This window comes from Aedes aegypti, chromosome 2 (assembly GCF_002204515.2).
Source record: "Aedes aegypti strain LVP_AGWG chromosome 2, AaegL5.0 Primary Assembly, whole genome shotgun sequence".
Lineage (NCBI taxonomy): Eukaryota > Metazoa > Arthropoda > Insecta > Diptera > Culicidae > Aedes > Aedes aegypti.
The window spans coordinates 146,649,185-146,672,353 of NC_035108.1; the positions used below are offsets into that span (position 1 = coordinate 146,649,185).

The 23,169-nt window shown below is 39.3% G+C and overlaps 1 protein-coding gene across 1 annotated transcript in view; it reads right to left on the reverse strand.

Moving 5' to 3' along the window:
* LOC5564239 (cysteinyl leukotriene receptor 1) overlaps positions 1 to 18,747 on the reverse strand; it is a 73,027-nt gene extending 54,280 nt beyond the window's left edge. Inside the window, exon 1 of the mRNA XM_021842636.1 lies at positions 17,512 to 18,747. Within this exon, the coding sequence (XP_021698328.1) occupies positions 17,512 to 18,312 (801 nt within the window). The 5' untranslated portion in view covers positions 18,313 to 18,747. The remainder of the gene's footprint in view (positions 1 to 17,511) is intronic.
* Between the last annotated feature and the right edge of the window lie 4,422 nt (positions 18,748 to 23,169).

Below are 23,169 nucleotides of genomic sequence, written 5' to 3' on the forward strand. Positions count from 1 at the left end.
GAGGATAGAGCATGGTTGTAGTAGTTCGTGGCTTCGTAGTTCGGAAAATGTTATTTTCGGGGAAATGAGTCTGAGCAACACTGATTAACAATTAGCGGAAGGTGCCATTGGGTTCGTGGAATGAGATCGACGGAACGGTTGGCTCAACGAGGAGTGTCAGATGGTTTTGGACAAGAAGAATGCAGCGTGGGCAATTATGCTGCAGCAAGGGACCCGTTAAAACGTGGAACGATACAGACAGGAGCGAAGACAGCAAACCCATCTATTCCGGGATAAAAAGTGCCGCCTGGAAGAGTTGGAATGCGAATTGATGGAACAGCTGTATCGTTCTCAAGAAACGCGTAAGTTCTACAAGAAACTCAATGCATCCCGCAAAGGCTTTGTACCGCGAGCCGAAATGTGCCGGGATAAGAATGGAGGTATCTTGGCGGACGAATGTGAGGTGATTGAAAGGTGGAAGCAGCACTACGACGAACACCAAATCCTCCAAAAGTGTGTATCAAGTCCCTACCTATTCATCGATTTCAAAGCGGGCAACTGACTAGACTTACCTAGGCAACGATGAATAGTGTACAGTGCTGTGTGAAGATATCTGGTGCATTATCGGACCCGTTTGAAACACGCAAAGGACTTCCACAAGGCGATGGTCTTTCCTGCCTCCTGTTCAATATTGCGCTAAAAGGTGTTATGAAACATGCGGGGCACGATCTTTAATAAATCCAGCCAGTTCATCTGTTTTGCTGACGACGTGGACATTGTCGGAAGAACGTTCCAGGTGGTTTCTGAACAGTATGCCATTGCTGGAAGTCTTGTTATTACGCACTCCACAAGACCTTGCGGTCTGGTAAACTTCACTTCCGTACTAAGCGTACCATGTACAAGACGCTGATAAGACCGGTAGTCCTTTACGGGCATGAGACGTGGACAATGCTCGAAGAGGACCTGCAAGCTCTAGAATTTTTCGAACGACGTGTGCTAAGGACGATCTTTAGTGGAGTATGTGAGAACGGCGTATGGAGGAGAAGAATGAACCACGAGCTTGCGCAACTTTACGGTGAACCCAGTATCCAGAAAGTCGCCAAAGCTGGAAGGGTACGATGGGCGGGACACGTTGTAAGAATGCCGGACAACAATCCCGCAAAAATGGTGTTCACCTCGAATACGGCCGATACAAGACGAAGGGGAGCGCAACGAGCTAAGTGGTTTGACCAAGTAGGGAAGTGTGAGGCGATCGAGAAACTGGAGGTCAGCAGCCATGGATCGAGTAAGTTGTCACGAAATAGCTTACGAACGGATGAACGGATATGAACGATTTTTTCTCCATTTTGTTCGTTAAGGGTTCCGACGTGTTTGTGTATATAAAAATCCCAGGATATTTACCGGTAAAGTCGGAAACACGAACGTGAACGGAACTGTCATTTTTATAAGACGATCAGTAGTATTTTTCAACGGCCTACTTGATGGCAAGACGAAGTTTGCCGGGACCACTAGTATCTATCTATCTATCTATATAAATAAAAATGGAATGGTGTTTGTATGTCACGAAATGGCTCACGAACGGGGCAACGGATTTGGATGATTCTTTTTCCATTTTGTTCGTCAAGGGTTCCGACGTGTTTGTGTGTATAAAAGTTTCAGGGAAAGTAGGAAAAACGGGACTGAACGGAACTGTCATTTTGTATGGGACGATTCATAGCGGTTTTCAACAGCCTACTTGATGGCAAGACGAAGTTTGCCGGGACCACTAGTAAGTAATAATAATACATTTAAAAAAAAATAGATCGATTTGTTAGAAATCTTTTTTCAATTCTTGCTTGGGTTAAGTCCTTCTCCTATATTTTTGATTTATCTTATTTTCAATAATCTTGCTCTGTTAGAAATCAATTAGAGTAAAAGCGAGTATAGGTAGGAACAGCGGTGAAAAAGGGCGTTACACTTTTTATTCCGGGTAAAAACAATTTTACAATTTGGTCTACTATCACCCTCATCAAGCTTTAGGTTTTCCAAGACATCTGATAACATTTTTGCAGCTGAGAAAAAACCATCGTCTCGGTAAAAGTCATTGGAGTTTTTCATATTTTTTTACGGCGTTCTATTTTCCAGACGCATTCAATGGCCCTAATCCCCTCCTCTTCTCGTTGCGTTCAAGTTGCGATAATGGTCGCCACCAGACGTCCATCCAAGCGCAAACCCTCACCCGTTACCCGTTTATCATTGCGCATTGATAGGGGGGCAGAGGTTAGCGGAAGAAATGATGGCAAAACATGGACGATATTTATTTAGAGCAGCCTTACAGTTGGCCGGGACCTTCGGAGAAATATCCACGCCAATGTTCCAGTCAGCTTTAAGCCGTGCCACCCGGTTGTCACTAGATTTATTGGCTCGTACTTATTTTTGCTGTCTCTCCCGTTTTCTCTATCTATCACGCTGCCATGGTGTGTCTGAAATCTTTGTTAACGAAAAAATGACCAACAATTCTGCACCCACTATTTGTAAGATATGGTATCCCAGCATTCTCTTCTTGTCGAGGGTAATGGAAGTAATGATTATTCAAAGAATCAGGGACATTTTATACAAGACCAGTAGAAAACCATTCAGATTTGCTGGTTTGAATCAAATTTCTTGTAAGTGTTGATGAGTGGTCAAATGTCCATACCGGAATCGTTCATTGGCAAAATTTTCGTTGTTGTGGATCATCATTCTATTCGAAATGACCGTTTCAAAAAGTTTACTTGTTAAAGCAATAAAATTAGAATTATGAATTTATCGGCTTAGGTGTAGAGTTACATATATCTCAGGTGCACATAAATGTACTGACGAGCCTCCCACCAAACCGTCTCTCAGCTCATCGGAATCCTAGTGTGCTGCGCTAGACGGAGGCTCACGAAAATTCTAAAAGTGCGCGCAAGGCGATGTGCTCCCGGGGAGACTCGTCTCATGCGCTGCTCGGCGCTACGGCTCGCCATCGGTATCTAAGTTGTGAAACAACTGCTTAGTAACGAAAAGCCTCTACAACTATTTTCGCCTCATTATGCAGGTGTCTAGATGGCCTACATGATACGGTCGAAGATTCGCGATCCAAGAGTTACAACTTCGATCCTCGTTGAAAACTTTTGTAATCACTTCAATTATTGCAGAGACCGCAGTGAGACACATCTCAAGAAAAATGAGGCGCACCAAAAAAGGTCTCAAAATGTACAGCGCACCCGTGCGCTTGCAAGCAATGAGGCTCCTGCACCTAAGGCTACAGCACGTGCACAGTAACTCTACTTAGGTGTCCGGTACTGGAGGATTTCCCCCTACTTATATTTCACATCTTTTGATAGTGAACATGATAGAAATCCCTTGAAAATGATTGTGATTCTTCAAATTACATTTGCTTCCATTTCCTTTCATGAAACAGTTTCAAATTCACGGAGAGGATGCTAGAGTACCATGTCCGTAAAGTGGTGACTCACCACTGGTGAGTGCAGAATTGACGGTCATTTTTTCCTTTATTAACGATTTCAGTCCCACCGTGTCCGCTTGTATTGTAAGGGGTTCTATTTTGAGATAAGACCGGACGTAAACCACAAAATGCGTAGCTGCCGATGTCAGGCTGATCCACTCCGACATAAATTATTGAAGTGCCACATTGGACTCCATTATTGCGAGGTGCGATCAAGCGGGAAAAATATGCTCCTAGTGATTCGTGACGGGTTTTCGTTCGGCTGTCAACCGAAAGAAAAGAAACCATCAGCGAATGCTGGAAATGGAAATGTACATCCATCCGAAAGAAGCATTATAAAGATAGATCTGTGGATTTGCGAGGGAATGATTAAACGGGAAATTGGACGGCGTCACGCACCGGATACGCTTGTCTGCATATCACATCGGATCTCGATGTGCCATCTGCTTCCTCGAGTTTATGACAAGCTTAAGGGTTTCACTTATATGTACTATGCCTGTCTTTTTTAGGAAAGTAATTGTAAATGTTGGGGATCGTCATCGTTGGCGCAATAAACCAATTACATTGCGAAACGCGTCATGCACCAAAATACCGTTATTTACTAGATTAAGGGATGCTGAATGCGTTTTCAAAAATATCATAGCACATCTAGTTTTTGAGATTTTACACCCGATTCTGTTTTTGCACAGGGGATGCGTACCGTGCAAAAAAAGTTTTCAGTTAAAAATTTCAAAAACCGTGCAAAAAAAGTAACACCATTTCTCGACGTTTCATGCAAAAATAAGGTTTTGGTGAAAAAATTTGTATGGAAACTTTTTTTGCACGGCCGTGTAAAAAAAAATCCGTGCAAAAACAGAATCGGGTGTACTGTTGAAATGCGAAATTTGACTATTTCAGCCAACTTGTATGCAAGTTTGCAAGCTTGCATGTGTAGAGACAGGGTGAAATAAATGAAAAAAATAAAGTTTAAGTACTATCATTCATGCTTGGTGGATTAGATCACAAAAAGGTATGAATAATCATTTTTAAAATTTCATGTAAACATCAATTAAATCAAGGTTTTACACAACTTTGGCGACCTGTAGCTAAAAATTGTGACGTGCTGGAACATTTCTGATGACGACATTAGATATTTCAACCCCAAATCTACAAGAGACACATAATTTGATCCTTGAGACACGAAAAAATGTCATTTTTGTTACGCTGTGTTATTAAGAGCAGCTTTCGGGGTAGCAGCTTCAATGCTGTAATTTATTTATTTATGTTATAATAATTTACAACTTCATGTTAAACATATAGCGAAAGTGTACCAGTTATGGCCATAGTGGTTCTCTATTTGGCCATACGGGAAATTTTGAGAAGTTTCACATTTTAAATCATTTTGAATGTTTAAACATCAAGATATATATTAAATCTTACTACTACAACACAAAAAATCTTTCAAAACGTGAAAACATTCAAGTAATCCCGTTTATGGTGAAATAGGGAACCACTATGTCCATAACTGGTACACCTATCCTATTTTTGTATACACTCAAAGCTTTCCTAGATGCGGCTTCCCAACACTTCGAGTTTACTTTTCAATTACGATTTCAGTCTCTCTCCAGTTGACAGTAATTCCTCCACAACAGAAGTTGTCATTCAATCCGCAATTTTGTAATTATATCCTTAAACAATATCTTAAATAGTAGCGTATCTAAAAGGTAGTGGTATGCACTGCATTATTTATTTACTTGGTGTTACATCAATTAGTTTGACGAGGTTACGCCAATTTACTCGGTCCATAGCTGTGTCCCTCCAACTTCGATTTTGGCCCACGCTCTCCAGATCTTGTTGCACCTGATCAAGCCACTTCGCTCGCTGTGCTCCCTGCCTTATTATACCTACTGGATTCGACGCAAATACCATCTTTGCAGGGTTGTTGCCCGGTAGTCTTGCAACATGCCCAGCCCAACGCACGCTTCCGGCTTTCGCCATAGGGATAGGGGCTGTCCATTAATTACGTAAGACAATTTTGACGATTTTTCGACCCCCCCTTCCTCCATGGTAAGATGTTTGTATGAAATCTCAAACCCCTAACCCGCCCCCCATAAACCCGTACGTGGTGGTCTGGGTTCGCCGTAGAGCCTAGCGAGCTCGTGGTTCATTCTCCGCCGCCACACACCGTTCTCCTGCACACAGCCAAAGATGGTCATAAGCACCCTGGTCCTGGTAATTAAAGGATTCGCGGTACAAAGTCCTTGTTACTGGCAACAGTTTCTGAAAATTAATCTATTTTACCTAGCAGATGGTTAAAGACTCGGAGTTGGTGTCCCGACACTACACTTGAAGCCAGGATAACAATCATGAGTGTTAACTCAATAAAGACTGTAAGTACTGGTAATTCAAAGACTCACGTGAATTCTGATTACTAAACAAATTTTCTAGCTTGATTCGGTTTTGCTGCTAGCATAAAGCCCCTTTTTTCTAGTATTTTTCTGGGACTAAACTAAAAGCAAAACAAGGATGTGACTAGAGTTCCGTTGCATGGTCAAATATCAGTAGTACCGATTTGGTTCCTCAGAAATTTAATCGATTATGTTTGCTAAGGGGCGCGCCTTCGCTGAGATGTAAATTTCTATGAAGGGTGTAAATAGCGGGACCTTTTCATCATAGTCGATTTTTATCAATAGCTGAGGAATCAAAACAAAAACTGTACAGAAATCGATGCTTCATTACCTATCAATGGAAATGGAGTAATGCGACATGCACTATACACTAAGGATACGGGTAATGCCACATTAGATCTAAATACTGGTCGCAGTGGCGCATCCGAACAGAGAAAAACAAAAAAAAAGCACCCTTCGTTAAAACACTTCAAGTGCTTGCAGGACCTCTTCCTTCATGGTCCATGCCTCATGTCTAGCGTTGGGCATTTTTTTCTGTAACATCGATATTACTGATTCGATTCACATTTGAGCAGCCGAATCGATTCACTGATTTAATCGAATCCTTTGAATCGATGTTTTTGAATCGATTTGATTCGAATTTGAATTATAATTAATCAAGTTTGAAATGAGAACAAGTGCATTTCCATTAGATTTTAACATCTTTCAATTTAATCAGTTTTGAAATTCAACAGAACAGATTTAATACTTCAAGGCTAGTTCAAAAATCGATTGTTTTATTATCAGCTCATTAAGAAATATTTCTCGAATTCAACAAATTGAATCGCATAAAAAATCAAATGAATGAAATCGATTCACTTCATTCTAGATGCTCCAAACATCGATCCAAATCGGAATAAAAACATCGATTTTCGGAACATCGATCCAAAAGCCCAACGCTATTCATGTCCATAGAGAACCACCGGTCTTATGAGCGTTTTGTACATGCTACATTTGGTGCGGTGGTGAATCTTTTTCAACCGCAGCTTCTTCTGGGGCCCATAATAGGCGCGACTTTCACTGATGATACGTCTCCGTATTTCACGACTCACGTTGTTATCAGCCGTTAACAAGGGTCTGAGATATGACGAACTTATCAATCACCTCAAAAGTATCTCCGTCTATCGTAACACTGCTTCCTTTGTCGCGCTGAGCTTTGTCGCGCTCGGTTCCGCCTATCAGCATGTACAATATCCCTATCATCCGCGAAGCAAACAAATTGGCTGGATCTTGTGAAAATCGTACCTCGGTTATTGAACCCGACTCTCCGCATGACACTTTCTAGCGCAATGTTGAACAGTAGGCACGAAAGTCCATCACCCTTTCGAAATCCCCGGCGGGATTCGAACGAACTGGAGTGTTTGCCCGAAATCATCACGCCATTCTGGACACCGTCCATCGTTGCTCTTATTAGTCTTGTGAGCTTCCCGGGAAAGCTGTACTCGTCCATGATTTTCCATAGCTCTTCGCGATCGATGCTATCATAAGTTGCTTTGAAATCGATGAATAAGTGATGCGTTGGGACTTCGTATTCACGGCATTTCTGGAGGATTTGCCGTACAGTGAAGATTTGGTCCGTCGTCGAGCGGCCGTTAATGAAACCAGCTTGATAACTTCCCACAAACTCATTTGCTATTGGTGATTGGCGACGGAAGATAATCTGGGATAGCACTTTGTAGGCGGTATTCATGATAGTTGTCACAAACGAGGTTGGTGGTCTGATGGCTACCGCTTCTGCTTCATAAGCAGAAGATCATGTGTTCAATCCCAGGCCCGTCCCTTTCCTCGTACTTTGTAATTGTATATCTCTGGCCAGTATAAGTGCAACATCATTTCCTCCCCCTTCTCCTCATTGGTCTGCATTCTGACGTGGCAGACACCATTGTCGCCTAAAAATAGAACATCACCAGCACTTATACACTGAGGATGCCTGTTAGTCCCAAGCAATCATTAGGTTGGTTTCTTGTGTAAGTGCAGCTGATCTGGCGATACTGGTGTAGCATCCACGGGCGGTCAATTAAGCTCAAGCTCAAGCTCATTCAAGATAGTTTTCACATTCCAGTTTGTCGCCCTTCTTGTAGATGGGACATATGATCCATTGCTTCAACTCCTCCGGCAGCTGTTCCGTTCCCCAGATTCTGACAATCAGCCGGTGCAGACAGGCGGCCAACCTCTCCGGGACCATTTTGATGAGTTCAGCTCCAATAAGGACTGTTCATTTTATAAAGTGGACACTTTGTTTATGCTTTTTCTTTTTTATTTATTGATAGAATCGTAATCGGTTTTCTGTGTATCGTTGACCTATTATTCTAAAATGCTATGAAAATATAAAATCTTCGAAAATGCTTTTGGTTGAAGAGCTAAATAGTTTTTCCAAAAACTCTTGAAAAAAGCTGTCCGTCAAAGTTTAACATTATTTTTCGCAAAACAAAAATCCTTATTTTTATGAACAAATTGTATGTTTGTATCCTTAACTATTCTACTAAAGGTAAAGCTTTAAAAATATCAATTATATTCCACCATTCTATGACATTAGGTAACTTTAGTGATTTACCCATTTATGGCCAAATTTGCTGATACACCATCCTTTCACTCCCAGCAAAAGAGAAAAGTAAAAAGCGTGTTCAAAACTAGTTTGGATTACTAAAGAAACTATATTAGTATAAACGAAAGCAAAATCGTGAGATTAAACTACAGTCTTAAGTATAAATTTTACTGTTTATGGTAGTTTTACTAAAAAGTCTCATACTTTTAAAATCATGTACGCATATTTATCGATCTACAGCAAATTGTAAACAGTTTTCTCCGAATTTTTCAATTGGTAATCTCAGAATAACATATTATGAAAATAATATGTGGAAAATAAGATCGATTTTATTGCAGCAGTGTTGCCAATTTTGATGATTGTCAATGTACTTTGATAGGTCTTCTTCTTTTCTGGCGTTACGTCCCCACTGGGACAGAGCCTGCTTCTCAGCTTAGTGTTCTTATGAGCACTTCCACAGTTATTAACTGAGAGCTTACTATGCCAATGACCATTTTTGCATGCGTATATCGTGTGGCAGGTACGAAGATACTCTATGCCCTGGGAAGTCGAGAAAATTTCCAACCCGAAAAGATCCTCGACCGGTGGGATTCGAACCCACGACCCTCAGCTTGGTCTTGCTGAATAACTGCGCGTTTACCGCTACGGCTATCTGGGCCCCCACTTTGATAGGTCTTCTAAGAATAAAACAATTGTGTTTCTGTTGTGCTTTGAATGTGACGTGGGGACTTACTAAGTAACTCTATGAAGGCGTAAGTTATTTTTCATATTAATACTATATTAGGACTTCCGTCAGGACGTACTTTTACACAAAAAATTCTACCCATATCAATTCCCATCAAATTTAAAAAAAATTCTTTAAAAATATACGGGAAAATTGATTTTATTATATCTGTAAAATTGTTGCTCCAAAAATAACTTGTTTTTTTCCATCAGGCTTCTGATTGATGATGCTTTCGAAGAACAAGCCTTTTTTGAAAATATAAAATATAAATTATCGAATTTTCCAGCCAATTTCTTACAATCATTGATTTTGATAACCTCAAAAAATCGACCGATCTAATCGTTGTTTCATATTCGTGTGAAATTTAATTATTTTGGAGAATTTTTATTATCACAACATTGTACAATACTAGTCGAACGATGTGCAAAAAACCGATTGAAATTTCATTGATTAATAAGAAAGATACAGCATGCACAAGGTGTCCACTTTATAAAATGAACAGTCCTTACCATCCTTACCAGCGGCCTTGTTGTTCTTGAGCAGGTTCATGGCATCCTTGGTTTCCTTCATCCGCCGTGCTGACGTAGTCACTTCCTCCGCTGTCGTGAACCTCTGCGCCTGTGTTCTCCGTGCCGTGTTCATCATAGTGCTCCATCCACGTTTCAATCGCCTCACGTCCGTCCGTCAAGATGCTTCTATCTTTATCAATACACATTTCGGCTCGCGGCACGAAGCCTTTTCTGGAATCCAAACCCGCCTATTCAGGACAAAAAGCGTCGCCTGGAAGAAGCGGAATCGTTAAGCTTCTCGTAGAACTTTCGCGTTTCTTGTGAACGATGCAGCTGCTCCATTTCTTCATATTCCGCTTCTTCCAGGCGGCGCTTTTTTTCCCGGAATAGGCGGGTTTGCTGCTTTCGTTTTCTTCTACATCGCTCCATGTTTTGTCGCGTTCCTTGCTGCAGCATTGCAGCCCGCGCTGCATCCTTCTCCTCCAAAACCTGCCTGCATTCTTCGTCAAACCAATCGTTACATGTCCTCCTTTCCACGTACCCGACGATGCACTCTGCTGAGCCACTTTTAAATCACCGCCGAAAAGCAGAAAATTCCACAGAACACTATTTTTATGGTAAGAATGATTAGGAACAAATGGTAGATTGGATTTTCAAACATTTTTAAATTTTGAACCGCCCCACAGTGATTCCTCTCCATACAAAAGATGGAAAAAAGTCTTGAAAAAGATGTATCATATTCTAATAAAGTTTCTTTACTCTGATTGACTAGATTGTACATATTTTGGAACTATTTATCATCATTGTATGATTAACCCATTTTTAGATGATTTCTTAGTATATCCGAATTGTGTGATTTGGCTTCGTCAAGCCATAAGACACTTGAGCCCAGCTAGTGAATGTTTTGGAAAAGGAATCCTTAAGCATCTTTAAAGAAGGATCTTATGAAATGATTTTTCAACAAATATGTCTTTTGATTAGCACTCAAACTGAAGTATTCATTACACTCATCAATATATTACCATACTCAGAATTGTCACATTCAGTCCGGTTAGTCAAATGACAGAAAACCTATGTTGCGCAAGTTTGCGCAAGATGAGTCTATGATTTACCGAAACTTGATTGAAAAATCAAGTTCAATTTGAGACTAATGTGTGCGAGTGTGTGCTCATGAATTTCATTGGGTTGCTCCATATATTTTACAAAGGAGCAAAAAACTTCAATTTTCACTCAATGTTTATGAAACCTTGGAAAAAGACTATTCAATAATCGTACAAAAATGTTTTTGGGAATTAATAGTGCAAGTTAGTTTTTCGACTATTTTCCGCCCTCGCATCACTGCACTATGGGCAGTTTCCATACAGACTGGCGGCCAAAAATATTTTTCCATCCAATGTCGTATTTATGAGTTATGGGATACAAATTTGATGTTTTATTTTCAAAAACAGGTTTTCGAGATTATCTTTTGAATAGGGCCTATAGCGAAATTATAAGTTTTGTTACTAATGATGCATATAAGCCATTTATGCGATTAACGTTGTGCAAACCATTATAAATGGTAGAACTTACATAGAAATAATGATATACGTGATTTAGCGATATTCAGTTATTCTCTGAATTATTTTTCAGCTGTTTATAATAGAAAATGGTTAGAAATATTGGAAAAATAAAAAAAAAGTCCTAAATTAAAAAAAGTGCAAATTTGTGCAGCTAAATACTTCACGATCCTTTAGTTTACATCTCAAAGTACCCTTGGAAATAAATTTTAGCCTGGGACAACTTGGGACAAAAAAGTATGGGATGTGTAAAGTTTCGATATAAAATCAAATATATATTTTTCAGTGCAATCCCCGCATTTTTCCGACTCAGAATTCAAATTTTTATATAATTTTATTTTTCTAAGATAGCTTTTTGAATAAACTTTCGGACAGTGTATAAAGATCTGTATAAAATATAACGATTATGCATTATATTGTATTCAATGTGAACCTTGTGTAAAAAATAGAAGATCCTGTCCTGATATTCCAGGAATATCTTAATAGAAGTGTTCACTATGGAACGATGTACAAGAAAAACCTTTCACAACAAGTCATTTTTTCGATTATTGGCCACCTGATCGCCCATAGTGGCACTGTGCGCCCTACTTGTTCACAAACTACTGATGTACAATCACTGACTCAATTTTCCAAGAAAATATATTAGATGATCGATTATTTTTTTCTGAAAAATGATTACGAAAAGCCAAGCTAAGAGGGTTGCAAGGTTAACCACGTGCTTTTATCGGATTAAGGTGATTATAAAGCAAAGCCAAACCTTGAATTTTCAAGTGTACAAGACTGGTGAATCTGACGACAGTTCGCGTTGAAAATCAATCAAATTGCTTGTTTGCTGGTGGTGACCAATGGGATAAATAAAATAGAGAGAGGATCGTTTGCGTGGTTGTGACTGATGACTATGTTGTTGAATGGGTCTTACCCTCGAAATCGTAATCTTCCGGGGAGCCCACCGGTGATTGAAATGGTGGTGCGGTTGCGTATGGAGTTACGTGGATGAGTTGGGTTCAGGTTGTAGAGTCGCCACGTACGGGAGTAGAGTCTGTCTTGCTTAAGGAAGCAAATTAGGACCGCCAATGAAGCGGGGTCGTTTGCAAAGACATCGCGGATGCTTCCGGGAATGTTATTAGTACTTCTGTGGTGTTCGTACAGAGGACAGTGACAGATTACATGTTCCGTTGAGTTGTGTACACCGCATTGTTCACACTCTTGACGACAGGATCTGCCATCAAAGTTATAGGCAAAACGGGTATGGTCGCGGAACAAGGAGAGCTTTTCCCAACTAGATGTATCTTCCTTTACCTTCCGAAGCTGAGCCGAAGTATTTTGATGCCACTCTTGGGCCCAGTAGTCTCTGACAGATTTAGCAACCCAGCTATTTACGTCTAGGGGTGGAACGGAAAGGGTAAAGCGAGACATTTGGTGTCCAGTACCAGCTAACAAGTCTGCAGTCACATTTCCTTGAACACTGCAATGCCCAGGAACCCAGGTAAAGGTTACTGTCTCTGAAGTATGGGCTCGTCTATCCTGTATCCACAGGTGGGACGGCCGTTCAGATTGTAAGGCTGATAGAACGCTTGTGGCCACTGCTTCGGCAGAGAAACCCAAACACTCCAGTTGGAAGGCTTTGACAGAATGACAAATCGGCGCCGGAGATGCCGATCCCTACTCCACATTGGGAAAGAGAACCGTCTGTGTAACGAAGTTGGGAAGCTACCAACTGCTCGCTCCATGCCAGTGGACTCTAGCCACAGGGGGATAAACTGATGTTGACTACAATTGACAACCTCACGGAGAATACAATCTGTTGATCAAAGAGAGCGACCCTATCGTTTCCAGCTGTTTTTGAAGCGTAAGTAGTCGCTTTGCGGCAGATGGCTGCGTGCCCTCGATGGCAGAACGGGAGGATACCAGCTTCTACATAGGTTACGTCGGCGGGGGTTGATGGAAATAAACCGGATAGAGTGCGGACTAGAGTGATGCAAATTTTGAAATTTTGGCTCCCCTATGCTTAAACGATTTACACAAAAGGTTTGCCGTTTTCATAGTAATTTCCATATAAACTTCAAATGGCTTGTGCACAACCAAATTTCTTCCAAATCACTTCAAATTTTGGGAGAATGATTTTTATTATAATTAACACCGTTTAAGCATAGGGGAGCAAAAATTTCAAAATTTGCATCAGTCTAGTGCGGACGGACCAGTTCAAAATCGGTAAGAGGATTTCTAGGAAATTTTGTTGACTCAAACAGGTGATCTCGAAACCTTAAAGTAGCCTGCTCTCTACGATAGCTTGTGCTCCTCTGAAGCGCGTGGATCGATTGTTGGATCTATGTGGTTTGGATATCGTTTTAATGATGATCAGACAGGAACGACCGTTCGTTTTGACAGCATTGAAATGCTCTTTAAATAGCAGGTTACGGTCAATCAAAGTCCTGACAGTTTTCCTGTTTGGAATGGGTTGCCCGTCCATTTTGATTCCTGGACTCATTAGTTTGTGTCGCGAGTTACAAACGTGGCCGCGGACCCTTTCAGCTACAGAGAGGGAGAAACCAACGGAAGAAGCCCATTTGTGTACTGCCGTTACTGCTGCTTGCGCTTTGAATCTAGTACGCCTAGGATTATGACCAATGGCTACCAGCCAGATGCATGCTGTCCTTTTGTCCGCACATCATGTAGGAGGTCTCCAAGGGAGGTGAAGGTCAGTGCCGAATCCCTGCCTGAAGGTGAACTGTCGATGCCCGAGACGACCATTCACTTCGAGCTGCTCTTTTAACCGCCGGTTGACCATTCTCTCGACCACCTTCGAGAGGCAAAACGTTAGAGATATGGGACGATACTTAGATGTGTCTCGAGAGGCCACATTGGTTTTGGGAATACGGATGACGAGACTTTCTCTCCATCCGGCCGGGAATGAGCGCTGGTGCCACATACCTCTAACAGTTTCGTTTATCTCCGAGAGGGTTGAGGGGGTAGCCAATACCATCAGGGTCTGTGGATTTACCAGTACTAAACCCGAGGGCAAAGTTGAGCTCTCGCATGGAGAAGGAGCAATTCAACTGAGAAGCGTAGTGTTTTGGGTTGAGTATTAATGAGCTGTTATCATCCATTTGTCCATTTTTTCAAATATTCTTCAAGAAATCCTAACCATACATGATTAACTGATAAGTAAACTTGAGATTTCCTAAATTTCTCAAAAACCTTAATTTTGTCAGAAGTCTTCACAAATAACATTGAGTAATTTTAAAATTCACTCAATATGTCTGTCCAATTTCAATTATTATAATTTCCCGGAGGTCCTCAGAAAATATCTGAATTTTCAAAATAAACTGATGTTGAAATGAGAAAAATAAATGAAATTCGTGGAAGCGTGTCTCCAGTATTGCATCAACTATTTATTTCATAACTTCTAGAAAGTTGTCTTTATAATTCTCTCCACTTTCGCTATTTAGCTTTTGTAAGTAGTTAATAGTAAAAAAGAGTGGGTATATTTATATTTTGTTTCCCTTAAAACCTCTGTAATTATCGCAATTCAGCGTAGTTCTCAGAGAAGCTTTTGAAAAAAGTTAGTAAGGCTAGAAAAATCTTCACAAGAATGATTGATGAAGCACTGAAAATTTGCGATCGAATTGTGTTGGAAATTAAGATTATTTAAAATAGGAATTTCTGAAAAAAATTCCATGAAAAATGTTTAATCATTCATCATTTATTTCTATTATTTCCAGTTATTATCACACAATGCTATTTGGTCTAATTATTCTACAGTCGACTCTCCACAACTCGATGTTCTATAACTCGATATACTCTATAACTTGATGGATTTGTTGGTCCCTTCCAATTTCAATACATCGTGCTCTCCATAAGTCGATATTTCTATAACTCGATATCTCCACTAGTCGATGTCACGTGAGAGGGAAATTTATCTCCATAAGTCGATATCTATTTTCCAAGCTTTCTTATTTGGGCAAACGTGGTCTAATTCTTGTTTGGAGATGAAAACATATTTGCAAGTTGTAATAATAGTTGGAAAACATGGAAATAAAAAAACAAATATTATCAGTCAAAACAATGTGACTTTTCGAGCATTTCGAAAAAAGTTTTCAAATAATAGTTTGTAAAGTACAATCAACAAAATAATATTTTTTCTTACAGAGGTGATCATTTATATATTAGAAATACAGAAATTTGTTTCTTCGATTTTGTGATTTTTTGTTTCGATACATTCTATAACTCGATAATTGTATAAGTCGATGGTCCCTTGAATATCGAGTTATGGAGAGTCGACTGTATTTACATATTGGCTAGCATATCTTTCTATGACAATGTTGAATATTTTCACCTATGAACTCACAGTTCTGAAACAATTGTAGAAATTTTGATAGTCCTTCGTTTTGATTGAATATCTTTTTGAAATCATAAGCTTTCATCAGCAATTTTAAAATAATAAAAGACTTTTTCCTTATCGCAGTCCCGATTTGCTTCAATATGCTGCTAGAAATCACCAATGATTCAGAAAATATCTCAGAGTTTCGTGATTTCTCAACCAACGCCATTGGAATCAAACTTAAAACAGATGAGGTAAATCTTGAATAAACTATTGAAAACGCTCTAGAATAATTGTTTGGAGTATTACAGGACGAATAGCAAAAGCAATTTTTCAGAAATATATTTTATATTAAGTTCTTTACTTAAGGAAAGATCAAACAACTTCCAATGGACACCAAAAAATTCTACTTTGCCAACAATTATGCAATAATCCAATAGTCTAATGAGTAGTCGTAATCTGATATATGAGCAAATTGAAGGTGCAATCTGGTGGTAGTGATGATTTCCAGTATAAATAAGTGAGGAGGGGATATATTGGCAAAAACCACGTAGAGCCACGAGGAGAAATGGTTGAAAGACCAGAAAAATGACCACGTTGTTTTGTGGACGGCCTCAAAGTACATTCTTCGGCTTTATCAAATTTTGCAAATACATTTGATTGAATTTTGAGAATTATTATAAGGAATCAATTAACTTTATGTGTTTTAGCAGTGATAAGCACTTCCAGAGTTATCAACTGAGAACTCTTTTTGCCAATTGGACAGTTTAAGTTCCATTGGGAAATCAATCCCGAAGAGATCCTTTACCAGTGGGATTTAAACTCATGACTCTCAGCTTGATGAATAACTGTGCGTTTATCACCACAGCAATCTGGCCGCCAAAGAGATCACTTTATTTGTTATAACCATTCACTAAAAAATACGCTTCCAATCGCAAAACGCAACATACTATTAGCCATCTATACTTTGGTAGCGCAACTAGTCAGATGATGAGAGATTTGATTTTTCACGCATCCATCACATGCCGCTGTGGGGAAAAATGTTTTATTTTCCTGATATAAGACGGATCACAGTGAAACAGTTAGGCGGAAAAGGTAGGAATATCCATTCTCTATGATCTACATACGTTTGTTTTTTGTATTATTGCACTACTTTCATAAAAATTGAGATCCGGCTGGTAGGAGCACTAATTTGAGGTTGGAAAACCAGGATATATGAGGTTAGTTTCAATGTAACTTTCGCCTGAGCGATTTTTGCGCTTGAATAAAACACGCTCCGGGACATTCTCCGCTGCCCCTAAAAATACCATTGGGTAGATAAATGAATTCTCTACCATTGGATCTCATTCAATTTCATACATAAGTGAAGTAAGCGGTGAAAATAAATATTTTGTTCCGAATGTTTTGAAACCATGAATGAGTTTGACATTGCTCTCGTCAACCATCATCATGACGACAGCAGCACACCCCACCGGACGAATTGTCGTATTGGGAGCGAATATAATTGTTTTTACAAGCGAGTTGTAGAAAAGTACTTGAAAGTATTATTTGAATTTTGGATCCTCAGGGTGGCCTCTGATCGTCGCTTTTCTATTGTAATCTCCATGGTGTTTTGTCCAAAAAGGCTTCAAATTAGGCTATTAGATTTAATGATTCCTAAAAAACTAACGAACTTCAACCAAATGACTCAATTCCTTCTAGTAAAACCATAATAACCCATTTCAAGTTGAAATTAAATTGAAACATAAACCATAAATCTCCAATGCTTTAGAAGCATTAAATTAATTCCACCAAGTATTCATGCATGACAAACTTTATAGAGCAATAAAATGCCACATCACATGGAGAAACTGTATGAAGTATAATCCATGATGTGACGTGTTGATTTTCCTCCTTCAATGGAATCCTTCAAATGCTCTTTCCCACTGGTCGTCAACGAGAATAAGAAAAAGGAAAGCATTCAAATGACGGCATCAACTTACTTTATATTCCTCGGGCATATCACAGATGGTTTCATTCATGGCCGGCGAATACTGGGGCGATGCGAAGAATATCACCGGCAGGCTGATAAACACTCCAATCAGTGTCAGTGCAGTTATCACCATCTTGGCACGCCGCACTGTGCACATAGTTTGCCGCTTCAAAGGATACAAAACAGCAATAAACCGTTCCACCGTAAAAGCCACCACAAACCACACCGAGAGAAAGCTGCACAAATTACTGAAGAACGTAAAAAATTGACAGTAAAACTCTAGGGTGTAGATCTTGATATCGACTAGGTTCAGCCAGGGAATAAACAGCCCAACTAGATAGCACGTATCACTCAGCCCGAGAGCTGCCAGATAGTAGGAGGAAGACAATTTCTTTAGCTTAGTTTTGAAGAACACCAACACCGAGAGTATGTTTCCTATACTGCCGAACAGCACAAGTGCAGGAATGTAGTAAAAATTTATGACACTCAACACTTCTGCGTAATACACGAACGTTTGCTGATCGATGTCGTAACTACTGGAACTGGAATCCCTCGACGTTTGTTGAACATCCGGCAGGAATGTCGTTTGATATATCCACAAGTCGTCAGTTGTTGCCAGATGTGACGAATAGGAAGTAGTTTTCAACAGTACACTGCTCACATTGGAATCCTCCAGACCCCCCTCCAGCAGTTCGTTCAACACTCTATCACTAATTGTCGTATACCAGCTAAGATTCGTATCAGATGATGTTACCATCTGAACCAGGACGCTCCCCTCCCAAAACCCATTAACACTTGTATTGCTCTTCATATTCCGAACCGCACATCCTTGGGCAAAAACTGGAAACCTGCAACGATACCGCACCTGAATGATGTACTTTTCGTTATAAGGAATCCGCACCGCTCGTAAAACAATCACCTTTCACTTTATTGTCATTGGTTACGCATATCCTTCAACCACCGGAACATAAAGCGATAAACGAACCTGCCTTTGGGTGGCAAATGTAATTTCCTACTGTCGCTTGCATGCCATCCATTCTGCTAGCGCAGTAATTCTACCGCCATAACCCTGCAGGCTACCGCCATGAATATCTCCTACATTCCACAGGCCCAAGGTTTCATTTTTATCGACAACAGAAACATCCGTTTTACCCGATCCTACAATTGTTCACCGGTCACGCGTTACGTGCCAACTTGACTCGAATTGACGGCGGGTCGTTCTCCCCAAGTGTTTAACGCTCCAGAGGGCGCGATATCCAAATGTTAACTGAATTCGATATCGTCGAAAGCGGGATCTTAAAGTCACAGCCAAACGGCGAACCTTGAGAAATAACTTCATTCACGAATCGTGTTCAATCCCCGACAGGACACAATTTCCCCATCGGAGTTCATTTGAGCGAAAATGGGTGGCACTCAGATTCATTCCGAAGCGCGACCGAACGATGCATAGTGGGAAAGCAATGGACCCAAAAAGGGCATCAAATTTATGCGACTAGTTGCGGTTCTCGGAAACCTACATATCCTGGACAAAAGATTCAACCCAAGTAACCATGGAGCAATATATCATAGCATATATACAGCAGTTGCATTACCGTAAGCATATCAACAGAACATCAAAAAAGCAATCAAGCAATTTATAAAGTAACATTAGTGCTGCAGTGCAATTTATAAGGTGATATTAATGCATTGATACACTTGTAATGCAGGGTTAATGCTTTATTGCCTGACAGCTCTTGAAAGTTGCCGAATAAAAGCAATATTCCATCAATGTTGTTGATATGCAGTAGGATACGTGCAATGTTATAATGCTTGTGATTACTTGGATGCCCCAACACCCCGAACGCCACTACCCCGAATATATCAGTATATATATGGTATGGACGAAAAATGTCAACGGCACTGTAATATACAATTTCTTTGACTTCCCTGGGCATAGAGTATCATCGTACCTGCCACACGATATACGAATGCAAAAATGGCAACTTTGGCAAAGAAAGCTCTCAGTTAATAACTGTGGAAGTGCTCATAAGAACACTAAGCTGAGAAGCCGGCTCTGTCCCAGTGGGGACGTTAATGCCAAGAAGAAGAAGCTGCAAGCATTGTATATGAAATTTACTCTTCCTTCAAAATTGGCTTTTCTTAATACCATAGAAAGAACAAACCTCTAATATTTTCGGTAAGAACTGCGAACTACTACTTAAAATCGTCAAAGGCGTCAAAATCCAAGATGACCGCCAGATTTTTTCATTTAAATTTATGCTCTTATTTTACACTCGGCTCGAAAAAAAAACACCAACGATAGAAAACTTGTTTTTTGCTGTACAAAAATGTTCTCTATGTGTTCCAAGGGAAGTATGAGACATATCACGTGAAGAAAAACCTAAGATATATAAAAAAAATGGGCTTTTTCGCAAAATGTTTAACTAGGGGTCCACCGATTTGAGAAAACCGAAAGGACCACCCATTAGTTTTAGCATATACTAGCGATCAGTAACATAAAATTGGAATTCCAACGATGGGTGGCGATGGCGGCCTGGTTTCAGCGAGAATCGCTCACATGTTCTGATAGTAAAGTCTCTTATAGATCTGCTTGCAAGTTTCTCCCAAGATAATTTCTTCTCTGTCTCTAATCGAAGAGAATTGATCTTTCATGTAAGTTTTACTGAATAATTTTTGAAATTCAGTTTGTAATGTATCAGAAATCCCTACTATGGATAATGGTGCCAGACATGGATTGAATCCAGAGGAAATTGAGAGAATCTGTCACGTATCGCTCTATTTAACTATCATAATATGCTGTGCATTATGAGAGACTGTTTATCGTACACTGCTACAACTTTGATCAAATTGGGGGGATAGTAGTGCATGAGAAAACCCCTCTGAACATGCTCCAAACCAGTGTTGTGAAAAACTCAATTTCTCACAACTCACGCTTGAGATTTATCATGCGTGAGTTGTCAATCATACAACTCAGCAGTCAAAAAATCATGGATGAGTTGGCTCACCTTTTTAACTCATTGTCTCGTATTTCCACAGTTTACTCACACACAATGATTTCTTGTTAGTCTTGGAAAATTATGTGAATCCTTTCTAACGTAAACAACAACATTCGGGTTTCATGAGTTTTTGCCGGTTTTTGCGACTGAATCATTTTTTACGGTTTGAGTTGATTGAGTTGATTTTGCATCAAAATCTCAAGCTTGAGATTTACGAAGCAGATCTCTAATGAGTTTGCTCTCACGGGAGAGCGTATTGATTGAGATTTTGAGTGTGAGTCTATCAACACTGCTCCAAACCTGGGGGACAATATTGCTATTGGATTGTTTATCGTGCCAGTAAAGAAAAACACCTACCCTCAACCCTCAACACTAAGCAAAGAAGCCGGCTCTGTCCCAGTGGGCACGTTAATGCCAAGAAGAAGAAGAAATATTAAAGAATATTTACAATTGAATGTGGCTAACCAAATATTTTTTCCTTTAAAGAATATCAAGGAATGGTGAAGAGTACATAACATTCATTTCTAATGACTAACATGCTATTATTCTGCTCAAAAATTTTATTTCTCACATAATTTGTTGAAATCACATTAGATTGCGGAATCATGAGTATATTTTTCTACGTAGATTTAACCTAAACATACGAAGATGTATATTTATCTATTTTTCTTTGGCTGTCATTTCTAAACCACCGCTAGAAGTTCTAGTTTAAGACACCGTATGAAATGTACATATCTTCCGGTTGATTCTACGTCAAAACAAAATTTTATGATTGTCGAAAACAAGACACAACGTCCTCTTCAGTCATTCAAGTGAATACAATATGCTTCATAGAATTCTCCGCTTTATTTTTTGAAAACAATATTTGGTTAGCCTCAATCAGTTGTAATTTTTTTTCTATCTATTCAATAATTGACTTTTTATGGCCAAACGAGCTCTTCTAGTCATCGAAAATTAAATTAAATGTGTTCCATTGCATTCCCTAGATGATTTTTTTTTTTTTTTTAATTTCTTTATTAGTATCATTCCAAACATTACATTCATTATTTCTTATATCTAGGTGTTCTGTGTTATTAGACAACACTATCATCCTAATTTGGTAAAACAAATCTAAGATTTTATTAACATTTTGTTAACAACATATTACATTTCATTTGCCGTAGCAGTTCAGATTTTTTACAGGTGAGTTGATTTCACCTGCTTATAAGAGAAAAAAAAAAAGTTTTTAATATACTTAACCTAACTTAACCTAAACATATAACGCATTAATCGTGGCAATAGAAGATTGTAACGATTTTTGCCTGAAATTATTGATTATTTTATTTGACATTTGTTCCAATGTTTCAACATTGGATATCCTATGTAACTCATTGGTACTATACCAGGGAGGAAGCCTCAGAATCATTTTCAAAATTTTATTTTGAATTCTCTGCAGAGCTTTCTTCCTGGTATTACAACAGCTAGTCCATATTGGTACAGCATACAACATGGCTGGCCTGAAAATTTGTTTGAATATCAAAAGCTTGTTTTTAAGACAAAGTTTTGATTTTCTATTAATAAGGGGATAGAGACATTTTACATATTTGTTACATTTGGCTTGAATGCCCTCAATGTGATTTTTGAAAGTTAAATTCTTATCTAGCATGAGTCCTAGATACTTAACTTCATCTGACCAATTTATTGGAACCCCTCTCATCGTGACAACATGTCTACTTGAAGGTTTCAAATAAAGAGCTTTTGGTTTATGTGGGAATATTATTAGTTGAGTTTTGGAAGCATTAGGAGAAATCTTCCATTTTTGCAAGTATGAAGAAAAAATATCCAAACTTTTTTGCAATCGACTACAGATGACACGCAGGCTTCGTCCTTTGGCGGAGAGGCCTGTGTCATCCGCAAACAAAGATTTTTGACATCCCTGAGGTAACTCAGGTAAGTCAGATGTGAAAATATTGTATAATATTGGTCCCAAAATGCTGCCTTGGGGAACACCAGCTCTTACAGGAAGTCTTTCAGATCTGGAGTTCTGATAATTAACCTGAAGTGTACGATTTGACAGATAACTTTGAATTATTCTAACAATGTATGTTGGAAAATTAAAGTTTTTTAATTTTACAATCAAACCTTCATGCCAAACACTGTCGAATGCTTTTTCTATGTCTAGAAGAGCAAGACCAGTAGAGTAGCCTTCGGATTTGTTGGAACGGATCAAATTTGTTACACGTAAAAGTTGATGAGTGGTCGAATGTCCATGGCGGAATCCGAACTGTTCATTGGCAAAAATTGAATTCTCGTTGATGTGGGCCATCATTCTGTTCAAAATAACCTTTTCAAAAAGTTTACTGATGGAGGAAAGCAAACTGATTGGACGATAGCTAGAAGCTTCTGCAGGATTTTTGTCTGGTTTTAAAATTGGAACAACCTTAGCATTTTTCCATTTGTCAGGAAAATATGCTAATTGAAAACATTTGTTAAATATATCAACTAAAAATGATAAGCTACTTTCTGGAAGTTTCTTGATGAGGATGTAGAAAATTCCATCATCGCCAGGAGCTTTCATATTTTTGAATTTTTTAATAATAGTTCTCACTTCTTCCAAATCAGTCTCCCAGGCATTTTCGAAAACGTTCTCTTGATTGAGAATATTTTCGAACTCCTGAGTAACTTCATTTTCA